Source organism: Lemur catta, chromosome 1 (genome assembly GCF_020740605.2).
Source record: "Lemur catta isolate mLemCat1 chromosome 1, mLemCat1.pri, whole genome shotgun sequence".
Taxonomy (NCBI): domain Eukaryota; kingdom Metazoa; phylum Chordata; class Mammalia; order Primates; family Lemuridae; genus Lemur; species Lemur catta.
In genome coordinates, this window is record NC_059128.1 from 78,702,111 (window position 1) to 78,721,973 (window position 19,863).

At 35.3% G+C, this 19,863-nt stretch overlaps 1 protein-coding gene, 1 long non-coding RNA gene and 1 pseudogene across 2 annotated transcripts in view; 1 reads left to right on the forward strand and 2 right to left on the reverse strand.

Moving 5' to 3' along the window:
• Nucleotides 1-1,031: 1,031 nt before the first annotated feature.
• Nucleotides 1,032-19,863, reverse strand: part of LOC123622096 — a 33,419-nt gene continuing 14,587 nt past the window's right edge. The window contains exons 2-3 of the long non-coding RNA XR_006729412.1: nucleotides 5,336-5,469; nucleotides 1,032-3,174 (exon numbers count right to left, since the gene is read on the reverse strand). This is a non-coding gene — a long non-coding RNA (uncharacterized LOC123622096). The remainder of the gene's footprint in view (nucleotides 3,175-5,335; nucleotides 5,470-19,863) is intronic.
• On the forward strand, nucleotides 1,777-18,225 carry TERB2 (telomere repeat binding bouquet formation protein 2). Its single transcript, XM_045528134.1, has 7 exons — nucleotides 1,777-1,928; nucleotides 2,043-2,124; nucleotides 3,045-3,184; nucleotides 6,280-6,341; nucleotides 9,176-9,261; nucleotides 16,130-16,218; nucleotides 18,083-18,225. Exons 1-7 carry the CDS (start codon nucleotides 1,865-1,867, stop codon nucleotides 18,223-18,225), a joined length of 666 nt encoding a protein of 221 aa, XP_045384090.1. The 5' UTR covers nucleotides 1,777-1,864.
• On the reverse strand, nucleotides 12,017-12,663 carry LOC123622071 (annotated as a pseudogene).

The following is a 19,863-nucleotide window of genomic DNA, read 5'->3' on the forward strand; positions in this document are numbered from 1 at the left end:
AAAAAAAATAATAATAATAATAAGAAGAAGAATTATGGTGACTTTGATGAAGAGAAGTGTGTCTTTTTTTTTTTTTGGATACAGAGTCTAGCTCTGTCGCCCGGGGTAGAGTGCAGTGACGTCATTGTAGCTCACAGCAACCTCAAACTCCTGGGCTCAAGCAACCCTCCTGCCTCAGCTTCCCAATTAGCTGGGACTACAGGCATGGTCCACCGCATCCAGCTATTTTTTCTATTTTTAGTAAAGGCAGGTCTTGCTCTTGCTCAGGCTGGTCTCCAATTCCTGAGGTCAAGTGATCCGCCTGCCTCGACCTCCCAGAATGCTAGGATTACAGCCGTGAGCCACTGCGCCCAGCCTGACCATATACTTTAGTCATAAGGAAAATGTCAACAAATTTCAAAGGATTATAATCACAGACCATATTCTTTGACATATTTATTATGCATGTAAACCAGAAATCAATAACAAGATAACTACAAAGTCACATATATTTGGAAATTTGAACACATTTTGAATTGAATAACAAAAAATGACATCTCAAAACCATGTGACACACAGTTTAAAAGGAAAAGTATAGCCTTAAATGCACATATTAGAAAAACAAAGGATGAAAGCCTATCATCTATTTCAAGAAATTAGAAAAATAACAGCAATTTAAAACCAAGGAAAGTGGGCCGGGTGGGGTGGCCCACGCCTGTAATCCTAGCACTCTGGGAGGCCGAGGCGGGTGGATCGCTCGAGGTCAGGAGTTTGAGACCAGCCTGAGCAAGAGCCAGACCCCGTCTCTACTAAAATAGAAAGAAATTATCTGGACAACTAAAAAAATATATAGAGAAAAATTAGCCGGGCACGGTGGTGCATGCCTGTAGTCCCAGCTACTCGGGGGGCTGAGGCAGTAGGATCGCTTGAGCCCAGGAGTGTGAGGTTGCTGTGAGCTAGGCTGACGCCACGGCACTCACTCTAGCCCGGGCAACAGAGCGAGACTCTGTCTCAAAAAAAAAAAAAAGTATAAAAAGAAAAAAGGAAAGAAAAAAGAAGTTAAAACCAAGGAAAGTGGAAGGAAATTATAAGGAGCTAAAATTAATGACATAGAAAAGAAATATATAAGGAGAGTACCAAATCAGAAGTTCTTTAGAAAAGGATAATAAAATTGACAGGCCTCAGATGATACCAGGCAATAAAAAGCGAAAAGGCTCAAAAAATCAGTGTCAGAAATGAAAAAAGAACCATGACTAGAGAACCTACAGACATTAAAAAAAGATAGAAAGATTTTGTGGACAACTTTACACCAATAACTTTGAAATTTTAGATTAAAAGGGCCCAACACCAAACAAATCTAACACAACTGATGTAAGAGGAGAGAAACTAAAAGAAAAACAACACTTTTGAGAAAAATGGAAACCTGAACACTGGCAGTATTTGACTATATTAAAGAAGTATCTTAGAAGTGCTATAATGGTATCATAGTTGTGTTTTTTAAACAGTCCTCAAAGGTTTCATTTTGAAACATTTATAGATGAAATGATAAAATGGGTTTTGCTTTAAAATAATACCTGACGCCACAGAATCTGTACATATGCTGGTGCAACACAGCAGAATAACTTCGTTAATACTTAGGCTTTCAAACTCACCAGCTCCAGCGACCCTCCTTCCTCTATCAGGAGAAAGCTGGGAGGCCTCAAACCATCCCGAAGAATGGGTCCGCGCAGCCAGGTGGCGACCACCCCTCTTCCAAGTGCCTCAGGCCTTTCCCGCCCCCATTGCTCTTGGCGACCAATCATGGAGCTCGGCTTCGGACCTGGGACCAATCAGTGACCTCGGTTCTGGACCCTCCCTTGCCCGGCCTCGCGGGCTAAGTGGCGCCATGTTTCAAGGGCAGCGCGGTTGGTTCAGCGGCAGCGTCAGCCCGGACCTGAGGCAGTTCTGGGGTAGGAAGCTGAGCCGAAGGGGTGGGTGCGGTGGCAAGGGCAGCATCGCTTCTCCCTCTGGTGCCTCGGTTCCAGGGTGCCTGGTGGTCTCACCCTGTGCTCTTGCCTCCACAGTGGCCGAAGGGGGGACGATCAGTGACCCGCGGGCTGCCGACTTCCTGTTCAGCTGTGATGCCTCGCACCCAGACACGCTGAGGTACCGGCGGGCCACTCGGCATTGCCTCTTGGGTCATGATGAGCTCGGAGTTCGGGATGGAAATTGCAACCCATTAATAAACATTGATGATAGGGTGAGACCAGAAACGAACAAGGTTTCAGTCCTAGGTGTGGGAGAAAAATAGATAACCTTACCCCTTTCCTTTCCGCCGCAGTGGCATGGCCTTCCACGTGGTCCTCAGGTCCCTTCCCGAATCCCAGCTGTGTGCTTCCAGCTGTCTCTCCCACACCTCCACGTGGCGCCTCGAAGGCCCCTCATGCTCAATGTCTAAACCAAATCTCCTGATTACCCCTCCTACCTGCACCAGGTCCTGTGTTCTCCAAACTTAAAACCTTCCAAGTCTCTTTTAATAACATCTCCTACCCTCTCAGTCAGTGCCCAAATAACTGAATCCCCCTAATTGTTCTTCCTCTTCACTGCCATTCTCTTAGTAGCACCTTGATCACCTCTTCCCCAGCACGACCACCCTCCCTCATGCTCCTCCTCTTATCTCCACCTCTAGGAAAGATGTTGCCTTCTATATGTGAAGGCTGCAGGCCTACTCCCTACCTCAGAATTAATTGATCCCTCTTCATAAAACAGTGACTATGGATAAAACTCATAGGCTACTGGCTCACAATCTACTGTTGCTGTGCAGTAAACAGCACTGTTTTAGGTCAAGTTTCCTAATTCATTTAATCCTTAACGAAGTCTCTAAAGCTGAAATTTGCCTAGGTTTAGGCCCCAAAACTACTAATATCTCAAGCCATATATTCTTACTTCCTTGCCAGAAAAAAAGGACCAGCATGAATGTATGCTTTCATGTAACCAACCCCTACTTCCAGTCATTTATTCATTCTTTTGAAAGGTTAAATGCATTCTTATTTCATAACCTAAAAGATTTCCTTTCTTTCTCCTAGAATATATCAGAGCCTTGATTACATAGAAGACAATGCTACAGTTTTTCACGCCTACTATCTCTCTGCAGTAGCTAATGCTGAAATGAAAAACTCGGTGGCTTTAGGTCATTTCATTCTTCCTCCTGCATGCCTGCAAAAAGGTTAGCAAGGATCATTCAACCATTCCCTTTTGGACAGCGAAATTCAACTTTACTGATTTTTGTTCTCAATCAGATTTTTGAGTTTTGTTATCTATTTAATATAAGTGGGGAAAACATGGAATTTGGATCAGATTGCCTTAGGTGTATATCCTGGCTTTGTTTACTGTTCATTCACACATCCATTGAGCTCCTCCTGTGTGCGGTGTTTCAACCCAGGTGCTGGGGATTGATTCAGTGGTGAATAAGACAGATGCACATCTTGTCCTTACAGTGCTCACAGGCTAGGATCCAGAATTACTAGTTTTGCCATCTTTAGCAAGTTACTTAACTTCTCCCAAGTTGTTCTGAGGATAAAATGAGATAATACATTAAGGTGTCTGACATGTGAGTATTTAATAAATGTGTTCTTTGATAGCTTTGAATTTTTTTTTGCTTTTGAATTGTTTTTTTCTGATATTTAAAGATTGGTTATGATAATAAACTGATATATTTGTTTTATTCTTTATACATTTGAAAGTACTTTCACATTAACTTTTTCAGCAACACTTTGAAGTAGGAAGGGCAAGTAAATAAAGAAACTGCTTCTGAGATTGGCTTTTGGTTTTCCCTGCTCAGAACATGCATTCTCCTATCCTGTTCTTCTATCCAAAGCCTACCTATCTTTTCTGGGCTAACTTTAAATATCCCATTTTTGTAAGTTATACATTAATATCGATGTTTAGCTGATTTATTCAGTAGGTACATGTCTATCTCCAGAAAGACAGACTGAAGCTGAGTACAAATTCCCAGTGAGGAGAGTATTAAAAACAAAGCAAAACAAAAAACTTGGAAAATTATTTCCATAAAAAATCCTTTAGAAACTCCAGATGCTGGGTGCAGTGGTATACCTCTGTAGTCTCAGCCACTTGGAGGGCTGAGGCAGGAGATTGCTTGAGCCTAGGAGTTTGAGTCCAGCCTGGGCACCATAATGAAACCTGTATCAAAAAATTTTAATTTTTTTTTAAAGAAAGAAACTCCAGAGATTGTGTTTCTTCCAAAATTGATGTCCTGGTGAGACCTAGTTATAACTTATAACACTAAGTTTTTCTCAGTGGTTACCCAAATAAATTAAAGACTGGATGGGAGAATTGATTTATTAAAAAACTATTTGTGCCAATCAGTGAATACTTACCTTCAATGAGTTTATATTATAAAATGACTATCTCATCTGATTTTATTTTATTTTATTTATTTTTTTTTTTTTTGAGACAGAGTCTCACTTTGTTGCCCAGGCTAGAGTGAGTGCCGTGGCGTCAGCCTAGCTCACAGCAACCTCACACTCCTGGGCTTAAGCGATCCTACTGCCTCAGCCTCCCGAGTAGCTGGGACTACAGGCATGTGCCACCATGCCCGGCTAATTTTTTTTGCTATATATATTTTTAGTTGGCCAGATAATTTTTTTCTATTTTTAGTAAAGACGGGGTCTCACTCAGGCTGGTCTCGAACTCCTGACCTCGAGCGATCCACCCGCCTCGGCCTCCCAGAGTGCTAGGATTACAGGCGTGAGCCACCGCGCCCGGCCACATCATCTGATTTTAAATTATGACTCCTATTCTGTCTTCGAGTTTAGCATCTTATATTAACATGTATTTGAATTTTAAAAAATCTGTTTTAAATGAAAATATTTTCCTTTTTTTTTTTTGAGACAGAGTCTCACTCCATCGCCTGGGCTAAAGTGCTGTGACGTCAGCCTAGCTCACAGCAATCTCAAACTCCTGGCTCAAGTGATCCTTCTGCCTCAGTCTCCTTAGTAGCTGGGACTACAGGCATGAACCACGGGCTAATTTCTTCTATCTAGCACCATTCCAGGCTAATTTTTTCTATTTTTAGTAGAGACGCATTCTCGCTCTTGTTCAGGCTGGTCTTGAACTCCTGACCTCAAGCGATCTTCCTGCCTCAGCCTTCCAGAGTGCTAGAATTATAGGTGTGAGCCACCAGGCCCAGCCATATTTTCCTTTAAAAAAAAATAAAAAGTGTACTTCAAAAAAAAATCTATCTACAGCAATATTGTCTAGTAGAAGTGTAAGACAAATGTGAGCCACATATGAATTTTAAATTTTCTCATAGCCACATTAAAAAGAATAAAAAATAACCAGGCAATGTGGTACATACCTATAATCCCAGCTACTTGGGAGACTGAGGTGGGAGGATCCCTTGAACCCAGGAGTTGGAGGCTGTACTGCACATGCTTATGAATAGCCACTGCCACTGCACTCCAGCCTAGGGGGCATAGAGAGAACCCCTCTCTAAAAAAAAAAAAAAAAAATTAAGTAAAATTAATTTTAAGAGTATATTTTATTTAGCCTACTATATTCAAAATATTGTTATTTCACTATATAATCAATATAAAAATTATTGAGATATTTTACATTTTTTTGTACTAAGTCCTCAGCATCCAGTATTTATTTTATACTGACAGCACATCTCAATTAGGACTAACCACACATTTTCAAGTGCTCAGTACCCACATGTAGCTAGTGACTACCATATTGGACAGCAAAGATCTAGAGTAATATTACATTTTTTGTCAAAAACCTTTGAGATCATTGAGTTAGAATGATGACATAGTCCTTTGACATGCTGAGCATTGCAGAATTTCTGCACTACCATGCCTACCAGACTTACTGTTCATCCACCATTCTTTTAGCAAAGTAAATTAATTCTTTTGGACCTCTTCAGCAATTTTATACTTTTTATTTTGACTGAATAATTATTTTCTTTATTAATGCTTGTCCCAATAGAGATATATCTAATGAAGACATATATATATATATATATATATATACACACACACACACATATTCCAGCAGGAAAAGTCTACAATGATGATTATCATAATGTATTGGAATCATCTGGGGAGTTTGTTAGAAATGAAATTCCTGAGCTCCTCCTCAATGATCTGATTCAATAGGAATCTCCATTTTAACAAGTATCTTAGGTGATTTTGATGCAAATGCAGTAACATTGGCCTAGAAATTTGAGACTTTAAGGGAAATTCAGAAGATTCTACAAAGTTACTTTTAAAAAATAGTATTGGATTTGTTTTTCTCAAACAGAAATAAGAAGAAAAATTGGTGGTTTTATTTGGGAACAAGACCAACATTTTCTGACAGAAAAGGTAAGAGTAAATTAAGGTACTTGGTTAGAATCTACAGTTCCAAAATTTTCTGAATGCAAGGTAATATTAAAAATGTTTACTTGTGACATGTTAGTATGAATGAGCCAGATTAAGGAATTTAAAGAGCATGCTTTTATTGAATATTATTTGGTTTGACATGATTTTTATAGTAGTACATTCGTAAAATTGAGATATTGTATAAATAAAATTATTCACATAAGAAACTTGAAAATTTGCTTCTGTCAGTAATTTAAGGGAGTAACAGGTGCATGGTATTTATCAGTTCATTACTGCCAGTGTAGGCACTGATTAATTTCTGTGCCCTGCCATTTGTTAAATGTTTTGAATGATACCCCTCAATAAATGTGTCAAGTACTAGAAATTGGCTGTTTTATAGCTTTTGCCATCCTGCCTCTAATTTACCTAGACTTTTGACTTACTTCAAAATCTTTATGCAATACCCACATTTGGGATAATTTGAGCATTGATAAGAATAATGACAGTAATGGATTATAATACATTAAGTAAAAAAGAACCCATGAGTCCATAGTGGTATTCCAAAGGCAGAAAGAAAGAAAAAAAGGAAAGACAGAAGGAAAAAGAAAGAAGGAAGGAAGAAAAGAAGGAAAGAAGACAAAGGTAGGATAAAGAAAATTTTTCTTTACAGAAGAATAGCAGCTAATAAATATAGAAAAGATGATAGAAAATCTCAATTTTACAACCCCCGATATAATAACTGGTTTAGGCAAAGGTTATTAGTGGATTACATATTAATTATTATGCAATCAGGTTACATATTAATTCAAAGACAGGCCAGGCATGGTGACTCATGCCTGTAATCCTAGGAGGCCGAGGTGGGAGTATCTCTTGAGCCCAGGAGTTCAAGACCAGCCTGGGCAATAGCAAGACCCAGTCTCTACAAAAAAATAGAAAAATTAGCCGAACGTGGTGGCACCCGCCTGTAGTTCCAGCTACTCAGGAAGCTGAGGCAGGAGGATTACTTAAGCCCAGGAATTGGAGGCTACAGTGAGCTATGATCGTGCCACTGCACTCTACTCCAGGAAACGGAGGGAGACCTTATCTCAAAAAAAGAAAAAAATTTACAAACGTAGGCATTGTACCTTTACAATGGAGAGATATGACAGATACTACCTTAACCAACTGATCAAATTTAGTATCAACAATATTGGAACATCTCATTCTGTTCACTCTGATGTGATATCATAAGTACACAATATTTATCTGTGTAGTATTCTTTTCAAAAGCTTTAAACTGAATCCAATTATGACTTAACAATCAGACAAATCCAGAATATGGACCATACCACAAGACAGCTAACTGGCCTGGACTCAGTCAATGCCATAAAAAACAAAAAAGGGAAAAGGACTGTTCTAGATTAAGAGATATAACCACCAAATGTGATGTATGAACCTTGATTAGATTCTGGATTTTTTTTTTAACAAAAAAGGTATAAAAGGCATTTTGAGGGCAATTGATAAAATTTAATAAGGACTATATATTTGGTATTATTGAATTAAGTTTAATTTTCTTAAGTGTGGTAATGGTATTGTAAAGATAAAAGAATGTATTTTTTATATAAAATGCATGCTAGGTAATAAGGAGTGGAAATGCCATGATATCTGTGTTTTCAAATGCTCCAGCAAAAATAAAAAGAGATAGAAAGGGGACACTCAAGGTGTTGAAAATGTTAACACTTTGTGAATCTAGATGAAAAGTATATAGTATTTATTGTACTATTTAAGTTTTTGGTAAGTTTCAAATTTTTCACAAGGAAGTTAGGGGGAAAATCTTTAAAATATGCCCAAAGCCAACTAATTAGCTTATGCATTGTGTATTCCTTTCATTAATTTGTTTTTTCTTTCCAAAGCATCATCATCTGAAAATAGTAGTTCTTTCAGCAGTATTTTTTGGCTAAGAGGTAATAAATAGTATGTTGCTCTAGGGACCAAAGTATCTAATCCTTGACTTGTTACAGTGTTTCCAGAGACATGAATGGTGATGGAATGGTTATTATTTGATAATAATTATTGACTGTACCAGAACTTGAGAGATTAAAGGGTTCTTCAAGATTATTAATTATTCAGTTTTATAGATGAGAAAATGGAGTAAAGAGAAGGTAAAGACCTACCTTAGTTCACACAGTCAGATATTAGCAAAATGGAAACAAATTTTCTCAGCTCCAACCCAATCCAATGTTTTTTCTACTAAAAAATTAGTATAACATGCTGGTATTGACTATTAACTCTAGAAATTATTATTAATAAGTTTTTCAATTCTTTCAAAATATTGATTTATATTGAATATTAGCCAATTATAATAAAGTAACCATAGAATATATAAGTGGGAGGTATTTCATCAAATGGCAATAAGGGTGAATCTGGGGAGCATTATTATTGTTTTCAGTAAATTTATAACCTAAATATGAAAATTTCCTAATGGTATATGTAATGTGGTAAAAGTAATATGTAAAATATGGTAAAATAAATATGACCACATTAAAGAAAATTTCAAAAATTGAAAAGAGAATAAAATCAGTCAAAGCTTTACTTATCTAACACAACCACATCTGATATTTAAAAAATTCTTGTCTTCTTTATTTATGTCTCTTTACAAATATATATTAATGGTAAAGTGTAGATGTACAAAATTTTGTAAGTTTTCTTCACCAAACTAGATGAATGGACCTAAATGTATAAATATTTTTATGACTCTGTATATATTGCCAGATTACTTTTTTTCTTTTTTTTAAAACATTACTGATTAGATCATTGGTGTCTGATTTTTAAAAATGTGATTTCTTTTGCTATCCACAGCATGATGAAGGAACACCAAATGAAATAAAAATCCTTAGGGAAAACAGTGAACTAGCAACAGAGCACAAAAAAGAATTACCCAAAAGGTATTGAATTCATGTACTTCATTGATATTGAATTCAATGTAGACATCTCTGAGCACTGAATGTGTGCTTATCTTGTTTAATTTTCACAGTCTTCCTATGAGATTGATATTATCATTATCACCATTCGTATTTTACATAAAAAGAGATCTAAGATTAGAAAGATTAAATCATTTTCCCAAAGTCATAGAAACTTATTAAGTTGGGGAGAAGCAGGATTTAATCTGGGTCAGTCTAATTCCAGAGCTCATGCATTTAACTGCTGTGCTATACTAATCCCTGCAGAAAGAAAACAAGGATTTTATCTATGTTATAATGGTGAAATTATTTTTTAAATATATTTTTTAAATTGGAGGAAAATATACTAAATATTAGCAGTAATTTTATTAGGATTGAGAGTTGTGAGTAATTCCCCCCTCCTTTCCAAATTGTTTGTAACTTTGGTTTAAGAAATTTAATCTAAAAAGACAAACAAACATGGACTTGCCATTATGTTAGGGCCAATCTACAAAAGGCCTCCTCATTGCAGACTTTTACATGATCAAGTCCATATTTTCCAATTCAGTGCTTTTCAAATATTCATAGGGAACATTGGTTATTCAAAAGTCTGTTTCCTCATGCCAAGCCTGCAGCTGGAGTAGCCCCAAAAATGGCAGCAGAATTTTCACAAGGGGGTGCCACAAATCATTTCAAGATGGGGCCAGTTGAGATTCTAAAGAAAGAACCACTAAACATCAGGGTGATCAGTCTAAAGCATTTATTAGGGAAACTTATAAATGCTACAGCAGCCCTCAAAATGGACAGCTAGAGAAAAGGAGTGTTCTATTTAGGTATGTGCAAGGCCAGGAGGTCATGGTATGGAGTTTATATGACGGTTTAAGGAATTTGGCTCAGGGCTGGGGCCAGTTTCTTTCAGTGTTTTGGGCAACAACCTAGGTACCTTTATCAGTGCCTAGGAATGTTTAAGGTCCCAGTTTGGGTTCAAGGCTGCTGGGAAAAACCTGCAACTGGCTAGGTCACAGAGTAGTGAAGGCACTCTGTGATTTTTGGTTAGGACACAGAAAGAAAATCTGGGGACCTGGGGAACCCTACAGTCTGGTATTTAGCTGCTGAAATAAAAATTATCAAATAGTAGTTATCTTTTTTCAATATAAACATTAATGATTTAACTTATATAATTTTTCCAGTTTTAAGTCTTTCTCTGATGAAGGATAATTTCCTTAACATACAAAGAGGTCTTACAAATATGGGAAAAATATGTCCAATCCAATAACAACAACAAAAATGGACAAAGGTTATGAATAAATCCTAGGTAGCTGTCTGCCTAGAACCTTTTCTTTGTGTAACCACCAGAGGGTACAGTGTGAACATAGATAAAATACACCCTCACCCTACCTGCTGAAGCATTTCTTTTGTTGGCATACTACTAGTGCTATTGGGTGGTGAACTATTATTGAGCATGTGCTACATATAAGACACTATAGGCTTAGCAGTTTACAGTATTTCATTTGATTCTCACAACCTATGAGATAAGCACTATTAGCCTGATTTTATAATCAAAGAAACAGCTTCAAAGAGCTAAATAATTTACCCAGTATTACTCAAGGAATGGAGCTTACTTTGAAATCAAGTTTAGCTGATGTAGAGTCCAAACATTTAGTCACTATACTATTTTATCTTCCCAATATGTTCCCCAAATCTTCTGAAAATTGCATGAATTTTTGTTTATTTTTCTTGTTTTTAATTATTTTATTATTATAAATGTAATGCATGCAAATTTGTCAAAATGGAAAATACAGAAAAGAATAAAGAAAATTTAAATTATAGCAACCCTACCACTCAGAGATAACCACCATTGACAATAGTACATTTCTCACCAATTTTATACAAATACATGCATTTAATAGAATTGAGATCATACTGCACATAGTCTGTCTCTTGATTTTCCATTTAACGTTCCATGAGCATTTCCCCATGTAGAAAAACCATATTTGATATTATAACGTATAATGTCTACATATGGTATTTCATCTTATTGTTTGTTTAACCATCTTTTAAAATTTATTTTGTTGACAATGTTACTCTTAAGACACCTTCGTGAACATCTTTTAAAAATAAATCTTGTTCTACTTTTTTGATAAAATTCTTCATGTAAATTCTCAGATGTGGTATTTATGGTATAAAAAGATAAGATTTTTTCCTTTTTTAAACACCTTAAGTTTATTTATTAATTAGTACAGTATCTAATTCCTAGAATATGGAGCTGGAGGGTGCTCTTTCATACTGGAAAATCAACTACATATTATCATATAGTTCAAATGTATATGCTGAAGAGCTCTACAAAACTTTAATCAAAATCCACTTTCAGTTTGTTAAATAATTTCTTGGGAGAACCACTGAGAGAGGTGGTGCCCTCATGATTAAATCGTGAATCTCTTCAGAATTGATTCTGAAGGAATTTGATTATGTTGATCCAAGTAATACAGTGGTGGCAGATTGAGTAAAGGCAAAAGTTTTACTTTTAGTTCCCCCAAATGCTGTCTAACTTGATTTAGGAGGGCTTGGTAATATCCAAGAATTTTCTTCTAGAGAATTTCTGCCATGGTGTTGGGTTCCTGAAAGTTTGTATCATCATTAGGAATGGATCTCTCATCTGTCCATGATTGGAGGATTTGCTTTCTCTGATAAAACCTTTACATCTACTGGTAAAGGGGAAGATATAGTTTAAGAAAGAGCTTTGCTATTAGCTTTGGTGGGAAAAAAAAAAAAGAGCTTTGCTATTTGGTGAGAGTGGGAGATGTTTTCTATATTGTGGTAAAATTCATCAAGTGCAATTTTGTGCTGTCTTTCCCAGGGTCTTCAGTGCATTCTTCTGGAGGGCAGGCTTTCTTGATTGCAGTTGAGGTTTTCAGTTTTCTTGGTAGTTCAGCTTGTACTTGAGTCACCAGATGTAAATTAGACATTTTTCTCTTCAGTTCCTAGTATGCATGCTGCATATTATCACTTAAAATGCTTAGTCTCTGGAGATCTCTGCTCTTCAGATTGTCTTCCTGATATGGATCTGTTTTCTTGGCATTTTATAGTTCTCTTTTGAAAATGCTGTATTCTGTCCTCATTAGTTCCAGCTCTTGTTCCAAACCATTGATCTTCAGGTCACAGCTCAAGTTTTCCACCTCCCAGTTTGATGAAGATGTATTTAAATTCCTCATCACCTGCTGAGTTTCACTTCTGTCCTTAGCTGGAGTTCTACTTCCTTAGATTGTAGCTGTTTATTCAGTACTTTCAAAGATTCAGAGTTGTCTTTATTCATTTTATCCAATTTGCTTTTCAAATTATCTCTACCAATGCAAACTTCTCAATACACATGATAGGCTTTATTTACTTGTTTTTATCTCACAGAACTTGTTTCTTCATCTAATCATTTTATTTTTTATTTTAGGTTTGAGACAGAGTCTTGCTCTGTTGCCCAGGCTAGAGTGCCATGGCATCAGCCTAGCTCACAGCAACCTCAAACTCCTGGGCTTAAGCAATCCTTCTGCCTCAGCCTCCCAAGTAGCCGGGACTACAGACATGCACCACCATGCCCGGCTAAGTTTTTCTATATATGTTTTTAGTTGTCCAGATAATTTCTTTCTATTTTTCTATTTTTAGTGGAGATGGGGTCTTGCTCTTGCTTAGGCTGGTCTCGAACTCCTGACCTCGAGCCATCCTCCCGCCTTGGCCTTCCAGAGTGCTAGGATTACAGGCGTGAGCCACTGCGCCCGGCCTATACAAGTGACTTTTTCAGGCTAGGGTAACGAACCATTCAGGTTTGCTTGGGATTGTCCCAGTGTGAACACTGAAAAGCCCCATGTTCTAAGAAGCCCTTCCATCTAGGGTAAACTGTGATGGTTAGTCACCTTACTTTTCCCTATACCTACTCTAACAGTGTGCTACCAAATGTTTTGATCTTTGTTATTCTTATAGGTAGAAAATAATATCTCACTCTAGTTTCTTTGTATTGCTATTATTATGAGTGAGATTGAACATCTTTTCACTTCTGTAAGAACCACTTGTGTGTCCTTTTCTGTTAACTGTTTGTTCATATTCTTTGCACAGTTTTCTATTGACTGAGTTTTTTGTTTGGTTGTTTTTTTGTTTGTTGGTTAGGAGCCCTTTATGCTTTAAGGGAATTAGTTCTTTGTGAAACAAATTACTATTATTTCTTAGCTTATTGTTTGCCTTCAAATATGTTGGGTTTTGCTATATAGAAAGCTTTTATTCTGTATTTCATACTTATTAATATTTTCTTGGTTTTGTATCATACTTAGGAAAGTATTCCCATGCTAAGATTTTCTTTTTTTGCCATGGTTTCTTCTTAATGATTTCTTTATTTGTACATTTAATTCTTTGGTACATTTGGAATATATTTTGGTGGGGATCCACCTTTTTTTCCCAGACTGCCACCTGCTGTGGCTACTGATTGAATAAATTCATCTTTTTTTCCTACTGTCTTGAAATGCCACCTTTATTGTACATTAAATCCTTGTATATGTTTGGGTCTATTTCTGGACTTCATATTTTATTGCATTCATTTATCATGTGCCAGTGGCATTCTAATTATTTATAGTATAATTTAATACTTAGAGCTAGTTCCTCTTCCTTACTCTTTTTCAGAATTTTTTGGCTATTCTTTCTGGTTTATTTTTCTATCTGAATTTGAGAACCAACTTACTCATATTCCCCCCAAAATCCTGTAATTATTTTTGGTGGCATTATAAAAAAGTGTATAGATTAATTTAGGGAGAATATCTGTGATGCTGAATCTTTATATCTGAAAAAATGTTTGTTTTTTTTTCATTTGTTCAAATTTTCTTTTGTGTCTTTTGTTTCTTTTGTATAAAAATAAGGAATATTTTATTTTCTTCATATAAATCTTATACTTTTTTCATTAAGATTATTCCTAGGTATTTATTTTTTCATTCTATTACAAATTTAGTCTTATCTGCTGTTAGATCTTCTAACATTGTTTTTCAGGTGAATTTTAGAATTCTTTTTTTTGTAAGCTCTAAAAATTCCTTTGGGATTTCATTGAGAATTATGATAAATTTGAGAAGAATTGATGTTTTTATAATTTGCAATATTTCTATCCAGGAAAATGCTTTTTGCTTTTTAATTTTTTTTTTTTAATGGGGTGAGGGACTGTGAGGAGAGGTGTTCAGTTGCCTTGTTTGTTTTGTTGAGACAGAATCTCACTCTGTCGCCCTGGGTAGAGTGCAGTGGCGTCATCATAGCTCACTGCAACCTCCAACTCCTTGGCTCTAAGTGATCCTCCTGCCTCAGCCTCTGGTGGGGGGGGCATAGTTGGGACTACAGGTGTGGGCTGCAACGCCCGGCTGGGTTTTTCTCCCCCACCCGGTTTCTTTTTAGTAGAGATGATGGGGTCTCACTTTTGCTCAGGGCTAGTCTCGAACTCCTGAGCTCAAGCAATCTTCCTGCCTCGGCCTCCAGAGTGCCAGGATTACAGGTGTGAGCCACCATGCCTGGCCTGTTTTTCATTGTTTATTTTCTATAGCTCAGTAAAATTTCCTATATTTTTACGTATAGGAAATTACATATAAATTTCTTATCATGATTTATCTAGATTTTCTTATCTAGATTTTTATGTGTTTTATTGCTATTGTTAATTGGATCATTTTTTCAATTTTATTTTTTATTAGTTATTGCTGGTATTGCAGGAAAGTTATTGATTTGAGGCTATTTGCCTTATATCTACCCATTTGGAATTCTTTGAGGTTCGAAGAATATTTCAGTTGATTCTCTTGGCTCTTGACAGTGCATAATCATATCATTTGTTAATAATGAAAATATTGCTTCTTCCTTTTCACTAGATATCTCTTCCTTTTCTTTTCTTTTTTCTTTTCTTTCCTCTATCTCTTATTGTTTGGGCAGAATATTTAGGGCCATGATAAATAATAGTAATGATAATGGTTATCCTTGTTTAGTCTCTGACTTTTTTAGGAACACTATTTTGCTTTATTTGTAGAATCTCATCCTAACTGAGGTATAGGTTTTTTTTGGAAGAGTTTAAGTGAAATCCAATTTTTAAAAAAAATTGAAAATGAAGCTTTTGTTGTCAGTGTATCTTTAAATTTTTAGAAAAATAATAAATTTAGGGATGACTCCAATTTTTTATTGTTGAGGTTTTTATTTTTATATGATTTTGTTATTGATTGCTTATATGTGGTCTAAGTATAGTAAGCATTATTTGGCACAATTAGAAAATAGAATCTTTTAGTTGAAAACTTTTTAGCTTTCTAAAAATTAGAATATAATTAATTACATTATACAATCATGCTAAGCATAATTTACCTTTTTTTCTTTTAACTCAGAAGTAACTTCAAAATCTTATCATACATCATGGTTTTCTCAGACATCATTTTTTATTTGTTATGCTAAAGTATGGAAGTAATAGTTAATAGAGTCCTAATTATTTGAACACTGAATAACAAAAATGCTGTGATCATTTACAATAGAGTCTACTATGCTTTTCTTTTCGCATATTTAAGATTACATTATATGTATATCTTATCTAATTGTAAAGTATCATTGAATTATTGTGCTTTCAAGGATATTGAAAAAAGACCCAGGCCTCTATACACTCAATAAATATTTGTTTTGTGAAGTGGCCAAGAAAACCAAAAATATCTGTATGGGCCTTTAGATTACTTAGAAGCACAAAAGAAGTTCACAATTAACATTTTCACCCAGTAAGACTGAAGTCTGATCAAAGAGCAATTAAATCACTGTATATATAAGTTCTCATTTGTAAAACAAGTCCAAAAAAACCCCCCAAATATAAATGTGACTTTCTGTATGTTTCATTTTACAGGACAGAAAAGCATTTTATAAGGACTCCAGTTGTAGAAAAGCAGATGTACTTCCCTCTTCAGAATTATCCAGTGAACAACATGGTAACAGGTAATTTAAAATAAAATTTAGAGTAAACCCAGGTAGAGAAGAAACAAGGGAATATTGTGTAGCATAAAGCTGTTGCTGTACTTCAAATACCTAGCAAGTAGAGCCCCCTGTATTAAATATGGTAATGGATGGGACATTATTCATATATTGAATAAATTAACTTGCAGAATTGACCCAAGAAGATGCCTTAATATTTTCTGTGTTAAAACAGTGGTCTCTAGGTAGGATGAACACACGTCCTTACTTACATGAGACAGTTCTGGTTTATGCCTGTTGTCTTGGCATTAGTTTTTACTCTCAAATGTCCCAATTTGGAAGATAAATTATATGGACAACCCCAATCATAATTTCCTGTGAGAATCTAATGAAACATAGGCTCCTTTCCCTAGTATACACACACACAAACATGACGTGCAAACTTTACACATAATTTAAAGAGGCTCATAGATGCCCAGAAGTCTATTCATGGATTACCCAGGTGTCCATAGACTCCATATTTGGATTTCCTACCCTAGGAGACCAGTGAGAGAGTAATGATAGACGGTTCTAGTTAATTCTGAGGCCCACCAATAATGCCTGCCTTCCTCCCAGCTTGTTTGATATGGCAATGTCCTTTCAGTAAATTCTTCTTTTGTTTAAACTAGTTTAAATGAGTTTCTTGTCAGTGTCAGCCTTAAGTCCTAACTCTTACAAAACTGCCACAATAATCCATTTCTGATGCTATAAATGTCCTATACTTCTTACAGGAATATTTTTATGAATGTAGTAATTTTTTTATTCCTATCCTCATGTCTTTAGAAACTTCACACAGTGTGTATGTGCAGTTAACTAAACATTACTATAATATTTTTCTGCACTAGTTTATTTTACACAGATATCTAACCATTAGACAAAGATTATGAATTCATATTGAGTGTAGTAATAGTGCTTCAAGATATCCTATAAATGACTATGATTAAAATATCTTTAAAGATACTAATCAATTTCTTATGGTTGGATTCATAATTTCTTAACTGTGAATTTATTTATTTTTAAAAACAATCAAACTATATTCATAGATATCCTGTTGATCTTGATGGTAGCGGTGTTCTAAATTCAATCCTTAAGCTCTATGAGAATTTTTTTCATACAATATTTACTTTTAAATTAGATTTTAATTTTAGTATAAACCACAAACACTTGCTTCACACATAAAATATAATTATTCAAATATCAAGCAATTGCTATCAAGTTAATATTACTTAGTCATGAAACTTTAAGCTCTATCCATTCTAGGTAGGTTTTTTTCTGATATCCATATCTATTTCAGATTATTAATGACATCAAAATTACTCACACCCATAGCCTTTGTTGACTGAGCAGTAATATCAATTTTCCTTTTTTTTTTTAATTAAAAGAATGTTATCCCAGTGTTAGCAGTGCGGGCAAGTGTTGCCTGCTGTAACAGGAAAGAGGAGCTGTTTGTGCAGTTAGTAGATAGTTGGATAGATAGTTCTAAGACAGATCACCCTCTAAGCCAAACACATTTTCCAGTTGTTTTAGTCTAGGTACTTTTATGTTCCAGCTCCAACTTGGACATCATAATCTCAGTAGTCAAAGTGGCTAATTCAAGTATCTATGTTTTAAAAGGTAGTAAGAAGTTGTGGGGAGGGGGATAGGAGGGTGAAATAATTATCAGATTTCATGGAGAATCTTCTCACTGGTATTATTTCTTCTTTTTACTTCTTTTTTAAAAACATTCTTTAGAAGTCTTAACTCTAATAAATCAAAGACACTGAAAGCAGATAGTATGATAGGGTTTCAAATATATATATATATATATATATATACACATATATATATATATATTTTATTTATTTTGCAGGTTATATATCAATTGATGCCATGAAGAAATTCCTTGGGGAACTACATGACTTCATTCCTGGAAGCTCAGGATATTTAGCATACCATGTTCAAAATGAAATTAACATTTCTGCTGTAAAAAACAAATTGAAGAGGAAATATTAAGTTAAATTATAAATATCTGGGCATTTATTTTCTATAAAATATTACCAGAGATGTACATAATTTAAAATGTTCCCTTTTGGAACTCAGGGATGGGGAAATGGGGAAAAATTCTTCTCTTTCTCAAAATGTATGTTGAGAAAATTCAGAATTATTTTGGCTCTGTACTTTGACATTAGCGCTGGATTTTTTTCCCTAGGTTGTTACATTATGTTCACAAATTTTGAGTGCATAGCTGTTATGGAGTAATTGTTATTGAAACATGCTTCATAAGAAGTTGCAATCTCTTTGTTTCTCTTTCTGTTTCTCTCCCTCTCTCTCTCTCTCTCTCTCTCTGTCTCACCCCCCCTCCCCCTTTCTGTCAAATGCTCTTTTGGTTTTAACATTCTATTAATCCTAATTTTTTCTAGGTTCAATACTGTGAATGCTAAGGTTTATGATTCTGGTCATCTTATTTTGATTTAAAAAATTAGAATACTATAGTTGAGTTCTGATTACTGCTTCTGACTTGAATCATATGGAGTAAAACATTGTAGTAATTCATATTTCATGTTGGATGGTTTCTGATAATAAATGTATCAGAAGTGATTTAATATAAACAGACTATGAGTGTTATATTATCTGAGATGAACCTGCAAGTCACCTTAGAATCATAGTGCTGGAAAGGACCTTAGAGAACATAGACCCTGAGAAGGTATCCTGCCTAGATTGACTAATAAGAGGCCAAACCAGAACTGGATCACAACCCTCTTGATTTTCCAGCTAGAGCTTCCCTACTCTCCCACAGTGGTATATGCTATAGGCTCTGTGTCAGGTATAATAGGACTACAGATCTGTAAAGTGGACCCCAAAATAAGCCAACATGCTTGTCTTTTAAATAAGCTGAAATAGTATTGAAATGTAGTGATTTTAAGAAAGCAACTTGTTATCTTCATATGGCCATGGTATATAAAGTCTGGTCCATTAATTACATTTTGGAGACTTGTAAATGACATGTTATTTGTGAAGCTATCATCTTGTTAGAACTGTGCTTCCTCCTAGGAAGTGCATACCAGCTGTAGAATTATCCAGAGAAAATGCACACTTTTTTTAGTGCTTGGATCATTTGGGTATATGTGGGCCCTAGCCCTGGTCTTTCTCCCATGACTCAAATTCTGTAATACAAAATTTTAACACTACTCTTGGCATCAGCATTTTAGAGTTATATTTTTCCCATACGGTAACTTTTCCTTGTTTGTATTCGTATCTGTGGGTAAGCCCTTCTGAACTTGTAATTTTTTTAAACCTAAATGTTAATTATCTTTTCCTGAAATGTATTTTTCCTGAACACTTTATCTTATATACATGCCATTTATTGTTTCTTATATAGAAATCAAGCCTGTCTGTAGATCTTAAATTAATGATTAAGAGGATTAAGTAAATTTACACTAAGTTGTAAACATTGGGATTTCTTGGAGGACAGTATCCAGTATGTTTCTGACATATGTATTATGCATCTGTTAACATAGTAAATAGAAACTATAAAAAAATACTTTGTTTCCCAAACAAAAGTGCTTATATTTTTAGATATATATAGAAAAAGCCAAAGGTAATATATGTCCTTGAAATACTACCAGAAGCAATAAAATCAGTGATACCATA